At 32.3% G+C, this 13,454-nt stretch overlaps 1 protein-coding gene across 1 annotated transcript in view; it reads right to left on the bottom strand.

Moving 5' to 3' along the window:
- Positions 1-7,988: 7,988 nt before the first annotated feature.
- LOC125065266 (mannosyl-oligosaccharide alpha-1,2-mannosidase IA) overlaps positions 7,989-13,454 on the bottom strand; it is a 61,154-nt gene continuing 55,688 nt past the window's right edge. The window contains exons 4-10 of the mRNA XM_047672787.1: positions 11,762-11,864; positions 11,054-11,161; positions 10,045-10,272; positions 9,543-9,681; positions 9,260-9,404; positions 8,860-8,976; positions 7,989-8,547 (exon numbers count right to left, since the gene is read on the bottom strand). Of these exons, the coding sequence (XP_047528743.1) occupies positions 8,389-8,547; positions 8,860-8,976; positions 9,260-9,404; positions 9,543-9,681; positions 10,045-10,272; positions 11,054-11,161; positions 11,762-11,864 (999 nt within the window). The 3' untranslated portion in view covers positions 7,989-8,388. The remainder of the gene's footprint in view (positions 8,548-8,859; positions 8,977-9,259; positions 9,405-9,542; positions 9,682-10,044; positions 10,273-11,053; positions 11,162-11,761; positions 11,865-13,454) is intronic.

Raw genomic sequence — 13,454 nt, forward strand, 5'->3', positions numbered from 1 at the left:
GTGAAACTTTGTATGGAAGCTTGCCATTTTTGAAAGTTACAATTATGGAAATCTTTGTATAAGTTTCTGTTTAGGAAAAAAAAAATGTTACCAGATTTTTTAAATATTAATTAATTTTTTTTGTATCTGCATAAAGATTCCGATGAGAAAACATCGATACATAACTAATTTAAGTTGTAGTAATATTAATCGAAAATATTTGTTTGTTTTCAATCATATCATACATGGTGATTTCTCCGAGCAACCCACTTTTACTTATTAAGAAACAAAATATTAAAATCTACTTGGATGACGATGCGCTTTAAAATAATTTCGTTAATATATTTTACTCAGATGGATTCTACTAAATTACTACCTATATACATATAAACATTATTTTTTTATTAGTAAGTAATCCAATTGTCATAATGACTACAGTATCAATGTGTTATGCCAGTAATAAAATTGTCCTTTTGAAATTATACTCACATGATTTTACATGCTTCTAAAACGTTGATATTTATAGCTTGTTAAACCCATCATCAATTATTTGATATTTCAGCATTGTTCTGTTAATTTATACAATATAAATATGGTTTAACAAAGCAGTCATTTACGAAGACAATTTGTGAATTGTGACGACTGGTTCGGTTTCGGACGCGTCAATCGGAAGTGACCTAAAAGGTGCCTGTAACCTGCTATTAAATGTGTAATATAAAACTACAATACGAATTACGATATATCGTTGTGCGTTGGTTTTTTATGAGATGAGAGATGTTAACTTTTTTAAATTTAAAAGCAAATTCTATTCATTAATTTTGTATTGTAATTTGGAATTCATAAATCTAAAATAACAGTAAAAAAAATCGAATTTTAATGATTTTATAGGACATAAAAAACTTTCTTAAATCGATGCGTTTTTTGCTTAGTAGGTATTTTATTTTCGGTTTATTATATTTAAAAAAATACATTATTTTGATATTTGACGGTATAAAAATAAATAACTTCAAAAGAAAGTTAGTACTAACTCATATTAGATGTTAAATATGAATATATAATTTATAAAAACATTTTTTAAAGCCCTGCGGCGGAAAGACTACGAAGAAAAGAGGTCTTATTCCAATTCTCTAATGCAGGATGGCTGAGACGTGTGTCAGTATTTCCTTTACACGTTCTTCTATGCGTGAGATGATTTTTTAAGCATACACTTAAAACTACTTATACTTGCTAGGATTTCTACCTCGCAACTAAGCCCCATAAACTTTTTATCTACTATACCATCGTATTTGTTCTATTCAGATTAAGAAATTTTAAAAGAGATTTGAACCTAAATCAAGCAATCGTCTCGACCACTCCACCCTTATTCATTAACTTATACAATACTAATAAAAATGAGAATAATTTCAAAATGTCTAATAGCTAGTACAATATCTAAAAGTTGACAATGTGTTTTGTTAAATGGATGGACAATGGAAAACGGTTAAATACAAATTGTTGGAGGTGAAATTTATAACATTTGACAATTAGTAGATCTAGTATTCTATGAACATGGTTTCTGTATAAAAGTATATATTGCTCTTACCTTCAAACAGTAGACTTGTAGCGAAGTAGAAGATAATCGGATAATTCATGATTAGAAGTATCTGGATTTAAGTACTTGCCGAGATATTTTTAAAAATAAACCGCGCACCTTTTATCTGACATTTATTTTAAATATGTAGATTTATCCTTTAAATATATTTTCTTGTTTGATAAAATTAAAACTTTGGTTAACAAACTAAATGTATTTTTTTAATTCTTATAGAGAATGTAGTTTGAAAATATGAGTGAGTTGTCTGGTTTGTAAATTCGCGAGGTACGTTCGTGACTTTGTCAGTCGCGCAACTATTTCAGTGGTCTTGATGGTAAACTTCGGGTTTCAGCGCAGCTCAACCCCACCACCCTTTGGTGGTGTTTAGAATGGGGACAGGGAGCGTCCCGAACCCATAAAGAAAACTGTCTTGCCTCGACTAATTGAAACAATATTTGGTTTCCGACAGATAATTAAGGTTGTGTCTGGTTACGAGATTTATGCAACTTTATTTAGATTTTGTTGGAATGATACACTCTATTTTAGAAGTGAAAAATAAAACATAATATACGTAATAATTATTAATTGTAAGTTATATTTAAAAATATATTACATATTTCTAGATAAGTACCTTCATTAAATTGAAGTAAATAATCTGGAGGTAATGGGAAATACTAAATAAAATATAGTAAAAAATTAGGTGGGTACTATGTATATATGTTTTATAAATATATAACAACAGCCGTATCTTTTTTTTTGAATTGGGAATGGGAGTGAATTTTTAAATGAGAAACCTTATAAAGTTTTTTACTGAGCTCATAATTTTGAATAAAAAACTAATTTGTTGAAGTGAAGGTACCTTAAATGACAAAATGAATAAACAATTGAATAAATCCAGTCACAATAAAAAAGGCTGTAACTTTAACTAGTCGATTTAACAAACAAAGCCATTCGCCTAATTGGATGTTACGGGAATCAGGCGGTAAATGTTAGGCCAGGCAATCGTGTCGACATTTACGTTACGACTCTCGGCCTTCGACGCCAGCCCCAAAATACTCACCTAATGATCGTGTGAGATTCCCGATTTGAGCGGTACAATTTTGCTTTACTGAATTTTCTTTCAATGAAATTCCTAATTTTGTTGTTCATTTTGTATTTTTCTATAGTTTTAGACTTTGCAAATTGCAGTACTATTACCTGTAGCCGTTACCTAACTATTTAGATATATTATTTAAGATATTTCATATTTAAATATATGTATATAAGCAAATATTTAAAATAAAATTAATCTTTTCTCAACTGTACCTATTTCGGACAAGGCGCAAATTTTGAGTAATATCACCGTATCACCAACATCACCATTTCCAAATGACGGGCAACTATAAAGTTCGCTGCTAAACGATGGTTGGATAGCTGGGTGTAACGATAAAAGTTTGTAATCATTTTGATACTATAACAGTAGAGTCATTTTCACAATAACATTATTATTTATATTTCTCGTTTGTGATTTAGGTAGTTATTTAAGTAATAAATAAATATACGTTACAAAATAAATATTCCTACATTATACATCATATTTTCTTCCTAAGCGCACTTCTCATTCTTTTTATTATTAAATTACATCAGTACGAAATCAAGCATATTATATAGTTTATTTTACTTTTTTCTCGCGTTTATATAATATTAACTCCGATTTAAGTGACTCCAGAAAGTTTAGATTATTAAAGCAAGCGATCGATCAATGTTATCGCCTTCAGCAGTGCATGCCATTAGGCTCTCGTCCAGTAACGGGCTTATACTTTTCCTACTCTACTACATTCTTAATGACATTGACTGTCATGTTAGGTTTAGCCAGTCATTGGCCAGTCTGGTTTTCATGGCCTAAATTCAAGACATGCTCATTGGTCACGGCAAACATCGCGAGGAAATCTACAGGTCACGAATAAAATTTCGCCAAATGCAAGGAGGCATTTGCCCAGCTGTGGTACGTGTGCTTACTTTAATTTAATGGTAGATCTTTGTGGAAGGTCGTCTGAGTAGGTAGCACACAGTCATCATATATTCTACTGCCAAGCAGCAATACTAAGGATTGTTGTCTTCCGTGTGTGTGTAAGGATAGTCACCTGATGAAAAAAAACTACCTCCGCCAAGGTATGTCTGCAACACCGGGGCCTTGCAATTGCGTTGCTCGCCTTTAAAAGGTTTGACATCACATCTAAGTTCCAAGGTTAGTGCTACAATGGTGCTAGACCTTGGATTAAGATTGGACGCTAGACTGCAATACGATACACACATCTTAAATATTGTATCCAAAGGGAAAATGCTAGGATTTGCACATATAAATGGCTAAGATTTGAGGATACCTATAAAAATAAAATTATTTACCATGGTCGTTTTTCCCATCTTAGATTACAGTAGCATAATCTGTAGCCCACATTACAACGTTTATATCAAGTTAATTTTAGCGAACGTAAAAAATCGTTTTCTCTATCATCTTTCTTACGAAAACAAATGGCCGAAAATCTTCAAGATGAACCCAATTGGTTGTCGTAGGAAGATTATCGACCTACTAATTTTATAATATAAAATTATACATTACATATTTGACTATAGTGAATTGTTGAAACAAAATAATTTAAATATACCTGCTCATTTACCTCGCAAAAGTGTCCGCAGTTTGTTTCACATTCCTCCATCTAATTATAATCTAGTATATCACGCTGCCAAGAATACGCTATCTAAAACACTTTAAAATAGACATCAAATCAGTTCAATTATGTAAATTTTCTAAAATCGTGCTGTGGTTTCCTGCAATTAAGGAACACACATTACAATTATCCTGAAGAGCTATTTTTGTTACTCTTGTTTAGTGTTTATCTTTTGTTTGAAATCTTAAAATAAATATATAAATTTTATGATATACAATATTTCCACGTACAACGCTAATGTTGTACTAGCAGCAGGGATACTAGCAGTTCATAAAAGATATTAATTTTATTGGTAAGCATTCTAATGAATAGCAAAAATAATTGTAAGTATACTCACTTTTAAAAATGAGCTCCAAGATTATAAATAGATCAGATGATTACAAAACGCCATGACACTAATTATATTTTTTTCTTAAAGAGAAATTGAAAGAGAAGTGAAATATTATCTACTTATATAAGTACTGTCTTTATAGTAGTAGTAGGTTACTTGGAACGTTTTCCGGAAGTCTTGAACATTGGTAATTTTATAAATTTCGTCATGCTCTTTTGGAAATGAGTTATTTGACCAAAACGCGTTTTGGAGTGGACTTAGCGGGTCTCGTATGCTGAAACTATTGATTTTACAAAATACTACATAAATGGTAGGTAATTTTCTAGTATAATTTATTAAAAAACTAGTTTTATCGTAAAATTTGTCGGAACGGAGTTATTCTCAAAAAAATGTTTTTGAATGCCATTTTTCCAATAAATCGGTGCGAACGGCAAATTACGAGGTTGAGAAGTGAAAATTCGAAAAAATCTAGAAAAATTACAAATTTTCAAAACTCCCGGAAAACTTTCATAGTAGAACTACGAAATGACTGGAATACTAGCTTGAAGTCATAATGTACCAAGGACAAGTGATCGCTGTTTTTTTTAATCATAAATATGCATAACATGATCAAACACCGTATCAATTAAATAAATACTTCGTCAAGGATAAGAAATGCTTTAACTATAACGCCTGATACTTTTAGAGGAAGTGGAAAATACAATAAAGTAAATTACCTTATTACAATAGCATGAAAAGCGCCTCACAATTGTTATTTATTATATGAGTTGATGTTGTTTCGTGATTAATGTAGTAAATAAAATTAAGTTTTGTATTTAAAAAAAGAAAAATCACAAATTATATAAACAGTTTTTATTAATAACTGAAATTTAAATACTACAATTTCATACATATTACATTATATATTATAACAAGCACTGAGTATTATTAAATAGTTGTCTATAAAATTTTAATAATCGGAGCAATTTGTCGAGCTAATATTCAATTATATATATTTTGCATATATGTATATATATAACATATAATGTAACTCTTTAATAATACTCATCCCATTTATTAACAACTTGTATATCAGAGGTTGAGCAGTTATCCAGGACTCGCTTGCTCCTGGCTTGTTTTTACGGTTGACGTTAAACGATATAACCTCACTACGTGATTTAAATCTATGAATATTGAGGTTTTTGTTGCTGAGTTCATCTGTTGTCGAATGTTCTTTAAATATTTGTATTTTAGGACCTTTTTTTTAATGTAAAATTTTAAATACGAAACATATTCTTTTATTTTAAGTAAATTAATAAATTCATAATATCTTTTGTATTTTACGTAAATAAAGAAAAAAATATTTTACCCTTTTTTTAAATTATTTATTTTGCGTTAACCTGGCACACTGAGCCAGAATGTTTACATCACTGAAATTGTTATTATTTTGGTTAGTTTATTAAGTCTTAAATAATTTCTAAGATTAAGTATTCAACAACAAAACATTAACGCGAGAATGTATATCATTAACATGAAAAAAAAAAAGTTAACTAATGTAATTAAAATTGAAGAAACCAAACGACACTCGCGTCAATATTTTATATCACAAAATAATTATTTTAACGTAATGTATCATTACACATCAACCTGGTCTTATACAACAGATAATTAAGATGGCAGTAGTCATTATCGTACAAACAGAAAGATGTAATTAAAAAATACATCAACAGTCGCGCTCACATCATATTGGTTATTTAAAACAACGTCTACACAGAAAATATCTAGAACTATTATAATCTATGACTATTATATACATAATGTACACAAATTGAACTACTTCCGTCTAGTTACAGAGAGTTAGGTGTTCATTAAAAATCGCTGCTTATGTTAATATCGGTAAATTTGAAACTGTTCAAAGAAACACCAAATTAAAATGCTTAATTAACGGGTGCACTCTTGATAATAAACTTTCGCTTTAAGACTGACAGATTTTATTATACAAAGAAATATTGAATTAGCATTTCTTATACATAAATAGTGAAACAAATTTATACAAAAAAAAAAAATTTTTCATACAATGCCCTTATCTAAATTATAATAAAATTACATAATTATAATGTAAGACATTATATAGGCCGCTACAGCTATAACAACGGTGTGCATTAAAAATAAATTTCACCAAGAATTTATAAAGAAAAAAAAAAACATCTCCATCGATTTTAATTAAATGCATATTAAAATATTATCTAATCAAATATATAAACATTGAGATCTAATAATAATTACATAACATAGATACATAAGATTACTAAATAGAGGAAGAGTTGAAGAGTAGACAAATTATCATGAAAATCTCAAAACATGTCCATGAACGATATTAGAATAAAAATAATACATATAGTTTTTTTTGTAATAATAAAAATAAAAAAGCGTAAAAAAAATAACAAAATTTGGCTTAATTGCAACTAAGATTTTAAACCTAAAAACATACCAAAAAATTTCAAGTGGAACTGTTCCAACTGACGCATAAACAAATTTACGGAAGCGAGTGAATCGGAATAACTATATTATGAAATTGAAAATGAAGAAATTACGAAATTACATAATTTCACATGGGGCATTGTCAAAAACAAATGGAAAAAAAATGTTTATTAAAAAAAAATCATGCACAATTTAAAAATCCAATTTGAGACTAATTCCATCGTATTAATTGACTACATTATTAATTCAGTCATTTCTATTAAGCACTTGAAAATAAACGAAATACCAAACAATTTCACATTAAAATTCCAATGTATATTTTACCGTTCGACTACACTACGTTATATATTTATTCGTCTCGTATTATTTAAGATATACAATAATATTATAATTTACAATACACGGTCTAACATTTTCCTTTAAGAGTTTCAATGACATCGAGCCCGCCGCCAGCGTTCGGACCTTTGGGAAGAATATCTTCCACCAGAGCATTACACATGTAAGTCGGAACTTGTCTCTCACGGCCTATAATTGTGCACGCACAGAACGCACATGGCGGGCCAGAATTTACTATAATGACATTACATAGTTAAGCAGTGTAATAGTACACTACATTTCGTCTACAATAACGAATGTCTCTAAAACAGTTCTCGACTACAATATTGCATTAAAATTTAATATTTTTTAGATATGCCTTCTGCTGCAAGCTCACTTTTATAAATACAATACAATTACTTAAATAAACAATTATTTAGAAAAATGTCAATTCTGTCTAGATTATTTAATTCAATATCTTTAAATTATTATAAGAATAATTAACAAAATATTTTTGTTTTTAGTATTTATAAAGATTTCCTAGATTGAAAAATCAATAAACAATTCCATATCAACAAAATTTCAAAAATATTCTACAAATATAAATAGCTTCAATTAATCCCTAGATATTTATTTTAAGTAAGAATCGTTATCTATATATTACTGGAATTAGAAATTAATATAAAATTCAAACTATTCGAAAGAGCCAGTTACTTCGATAGTCATGGGTGAAATTATTAGAACAATTTTTCTTTATCACGGATTATTTGTATAGATAACCCCCCTAACATTACTGTATCGATAGAAACACACATTGTTTGGAATACACATAAATCACTGGATCACAACTCGATAACTGTATATGTCAGTAATCGTGGCTTATTGTAATTTATTCCGTTCAACATTCAATTGTAACTAAAATTTACCTTTAGTTAAATTAAGAACACAAACAACGTACTGTAGTCTCAATCAATCTTTTCTCAAGTTATTTTTGTAACAATTTTGATATATTTCGAATGTTCGTTTTAAACCTGATTGTCTTCGTTTCCTGAGTTAGCGATGAGTTTGTTCGCCGATCGGTACAGAGGGTTCTTCCCCTTGATGGGGAAGGGATGTGCTTCAGTGTTGAACACCCACTCGTCCAGGTGCAGCAGCGAGTCGTCCGAGAACAGCAGGTATAAGTACTGAAAGATACACGTTTCATTAGAGTCGAGTCATATAAAATATAATAAAGGATTTTTGGACTATTGGGGACGAAAACGGCCAATTTTGAATACTAAGCGACTATGTAGGAGATACTGTAGTGCCGATGTGCGCAGGCAAACTCGGACAACTATCTTAATCACGCGCAGAAACCAACGGCTTTGCTTGCTTTCATTGTCCCCGTGAGCGTAACACTAGCTCCGGGCACCGTATACACGAGTGCGTGCGGAGGTGCTCGGGGCGTGCGAGGCGCGCACGTATGTACGCACGTGTGCGCACGTGTCGGGGCGCACCTTGAGCGTCTCGGCGAGGAAGAAGCTCTGCTGCACGTCGTCCCCCTGCGGCGCGGAGTGGTACACGTTGACGAGCCCGGTGTAGCCGCCCTCCACGCGACAGTGCTTCTCCAGCGCCTGCGGCATTACAGAGTTGTTGACGTACAGTGTAAACATTTTTCTGTACATATGATGTAATAAATGTGTTTTCAGCAGAATTGAAATTATTTAAGGATGATCTAATATTTAAATATGTATCAAAAAAATAATCGGTAAAAGTAAATCATTACGTTATTAATTCTGAAAAACTGTATAGCGACGAGCGACAGTTTCATATATAAAGGAGAAGAAAAAAATATTATGTGTTAGACCGATGTTGCAAATCAACGACATCGTCTTCCAATATTTTTTAAGTCAGTACCTGCACCGCCTCCCAGCCCCAGTCGCGGTACTTCTGGTCCTTGGTGAGACGCCACATGATGAAGTAGCTCTCGAAGGTCTCCGGCCGCAGCAGGTACATCTTCTCGTTGCTCTTCATCGCTCTCGCCTCCACTGCGCCGGAGAATCTGAAATGTACAAAATTACATTGCGAATTCTCCTTTTGATTTCTAATTATATGAAATCATTCAAACGACTGCCGATATTTTAGGCTGACAGCGTTTCGAAATCGAAATTTTAATGTTAGAAAGTAACATAGACCGTACCGGAAGGCCTCGGGCCCCAGCTTGGTCTCCGTGCGGTCGTAGCTCTCGTGGCACGTGTGCGTGAGCTTGCGGGCCACGTCCATGTAGCGCTCCGACAGCGAGTTCTGCAGCGTCGTGGACGCCAGCGCGAACATGCCGCCTGGCGACGAAATATGTCACATGTAGAGCCGTAGAAACTTGCATTTTTATTGGGAAAACAATAATACAGGATGCAGGTTGTGAGGATTTTATGGGAGACTTTCACTTAATTACTTTAATCTATTTCTCTTACTGTATTCGAGACACGTTAAAAACATAGTTCATAATAGTAATTTCTCATTTTAAGTTAATTTTTATATTCTTTATTTTTATCGTTTAAGATAAGATTTATTTAATTAGCGAACTTGAGAGAAATAAACGAGTAATATTTGACTGAATGGAAATTAAAATGACACAAAATACAGTTATTTTTTAAATGTAAATCTATTAATGTTAAATATTATCATATATGTTCATATTTTACCGGCGAAGCACGACAGATGGTCCATCTTCTCTTCGAATATCCTGCCGTATTTGACCTCCGCGAGATAAGCGAGCCCCGAGGGCGATATCCGAAGCATCTTGTCGAGCGCGGCCTGCATCGCCTCGTCGAACATCACGCGCGCCTGCTCGTCCTCGTTGTTGGAGACCATCCACGCCTTCAGCAGGTACTCGTAGAACGAGTCGCCCAGCGCGCCCAGGGAGGTGTGCCCTGAAATATCGAAATGTTTTATTAAGAATACATTTGAATTTTATGTTTTAAATTATAATCTTTTGAAGTCAAAATTCAATTCGTTTCAATTAAACTTTACATTTTATGGAAACGTTGCGCTCTACTAAAAACAAAATTGTAATATATTCAAAGTCGACCACGGGAGTCTTAGATAAGACATCAATGTAACTGACCACGCTGAACAGTTATAGCTAGTAACTGCCCCACTAGGTAAAGATCTACTCGTGTGTATGTTAGGAACTTATGGCATGAATGGCTTCTGGAGAAATTAATTTCATTATAAATAATAGATAGAATAAGAGATATCAATTCATAATGTAACAAAGATTTGAGATTAAAACTTTGAATTTTTATTATGACAACGGTGGTCGGACCTGTAAATGGGCCACCTTATGGTAAGTGGTCCCCGACGCCTATAGACAGTGGCACTGTGAGAAATTTTAATTATTAATACATCTCTAAGGCGCCACCAACCTTGGGAACTAAGATTTTATGTCCCTCGTGCCTTTAGTTACACTAGCTCACTCATCCTTAAAATCGAAACACAGCAATGCTGAGTACTGTTATTTGGCGGTAGAATATCTTATGAGTAAAGCCCTACCACAAAAAAAAAAAACATTATTTGAACCATATTGTTAAGCCTAGTGCTTTTCATGTGCAGTTGAATGAGTCAGTAAGTTTGTATGAACTTTAACCATTGCGCACAATAGTGCCTATTACTCAATTTGCATTGAATTTTCAAGCAGTGCAAAATACATACTTTGACCCCATTGTCCTGTTCGTGGGTTGATGTAGTTAGGATAGAGGCCATCCGGCTTTTGTATGTTGTGGAGCACTTCGCGGATACGATCCACCTTCTGTCTGTAAACTAAACAATACACTTATTAGTATTGCTCCTTTACAATCTAAGTTCACACTGATTATTCGTAGTAATTATTCATTCTCAATAGTTATTATGTGATACAAAAAAAACCAAACCCGTGTTAGGTCATACGTTAAGTTTTTGAGGGAATATTTTTGCCGGACGCAGAACAAATTTACTTATCCGCAAAAAATATTAAAAATTCTTAAAGATAACTTTCAAATTCGCTTTATTATTGATTAATAAGTAAAGTACCTAATAATATATCTATAATGTTAATCAGTTTGCAATACTGTAATTTTTGTCATATGTCGAAAGATCGCGAACGGAATTGGGTTAGATGGTAACTTGAACCTACAAACAGAGAATCATTATGTGGATATTGATATTAATAAAAATAGCCGCAGTCACTATGTGATCACCGAGAAACCTCACCACTATTAACTATCGCTGGGTACCATGTGAAACCTTGAAAAGGCACATACAAATAAGACCTCTCCAATGATACTAACATTAACAGAAAAAAAATCATATAAATACACTCGAGCTAAAATTCTTCTTATTCTTTTAACAATACATATAATAATTATTCAAACATTTGCTTACCATCCTTTCCAGTGACGTCACTTAAATAAGTGAACTCCATGTGGAGAGTACCCACTTCAGATAGAATACTATTCGCGCCCGCCCAGTGGTATTGCCGATTTGCCTACAACATACAATATAAACGTACGTAAGACTATTAATTAAGAATTACCTTTAAATTGTACTATAAAACATTTTTCTTATACTTATATAATACAAGCAAAACGTGCAAACGATATAGACCTCCTTGAACAAAGTAAAAAAAATCTTTATTCAAGTAGGCTCACAAAAGCACTTTTAAATCATCACGTCAGTGTTACGGATATTGTACAACCATCATCGTCGAAATGCACCGCTTCGTCTGCTATAATTTTTATACATATTCGTTTAGTAGTTTCTTTCAGATAGGCATTACAAAAAAAAAAAAACATGTCCCCATCAGTGGCGTAGCTATCGTAGAGCCAGGTGGTGCAGTGCACCAGGGCCCCGGAGCTCAGGGGGCTCTCTAGCCTAAGCTTTGAATAGATATGACATATGGATTTAGCCTATTAATGTTCGTCTCAATGTATCCTTTATCCTATTTTTATTCCTATCTATAATTTTGAAGCGCAATATTAGTTCAAGAGGGGTTGAGGGCCCGTTTCTTTTTCTATGCACCGGGGCTCTTGTCCACCTAGCTACGCCACTGGTCCCCGTTTATTTAAAGACTTTTATATTTTCTCTTATGTAGTAGTTCGCGAATCATTATCACTAAAATCATTATAACATTATTTAAGTAATCGGATAGGAGTTGAGAAAACACCGGTAATTTTTTAACACATTCATAAAAATCAAAGCTATTGTCTGAATCCAGATACGATACGATAATTAGTTTAGTCAGAACAGTCAGACAGTTACTTTCGCATTTATAATATTTAACCTTATACATATATGAAATTATACGAAGTGTTCGTAGATAAGTAATGAAAACGTAATATTTTGAATAACAAATATCCGCGTTTGTTGTTACCTATCGATCGACTCTTCAGCTGATAAGTCTGCTGTAAGTATATATTATAATTGGGGAGATCGTTAAATGTCGATGTCAATGATGGACGATTGTCAAGAACTGTAACGGGAGCTTCCATTGAATACAGAGTATTACGTAAAATATCCTACAAGATATAAGAGATCCTATTGAATTCGTCTTGAAATTTAGTTCTGTCTGTAAATATCTCTTTGTTTCGAGGATTTATTTGTACTGTTTGAGAAATTACAATTCGTTGTAAAATGGATCAATGTGAATTAGGAGTCATTACGTTTGTTTTTTTTTTATATAATAGTATCTATTTGTATATACTTAATGTGGAGGGGCGCGAGAGAGAATAGATCTATAAGTACTGAGACTAGGCTTGGCTTTTGCTTGGACCTTATAAAATTATGTTACGTGCAAATATAGAATCTAAAACCATATATTTATGTAGATAAACTGTATTAGTTTCACAACAAAACTTTTAAAACGCGTGAACATTTTTTACGAAAACGCAATGGCCCACAAATAATATTAAATTAATATTTTAATTTCATATTCTAACATGATATATCATTATTACGTAGAATAAACAATAGTGTATTTATAATTTATAATGAGCGCTGTATCAAAAAACATTGACTGAGTACCGTGGTAAAGTATCAACTACCTTTTATAATAATACTTATTTGAATTTACTTCAAA

The sequence above is a fragment of the Vanessa atalanta genome, chromosome 7 (genome assembly GCF_905147765.1).
Source record: "Vanessa atalanta chromosome 7, ilVanAtal1.2, whole genome shotgun sequence".
Classification (NCBI taxonomy): Eukaryota; Metazoa; Arthropoda; class Insecta; order Lepidoptera; family Nymphalidae; genus Vanessa; species Vanessa atalanta.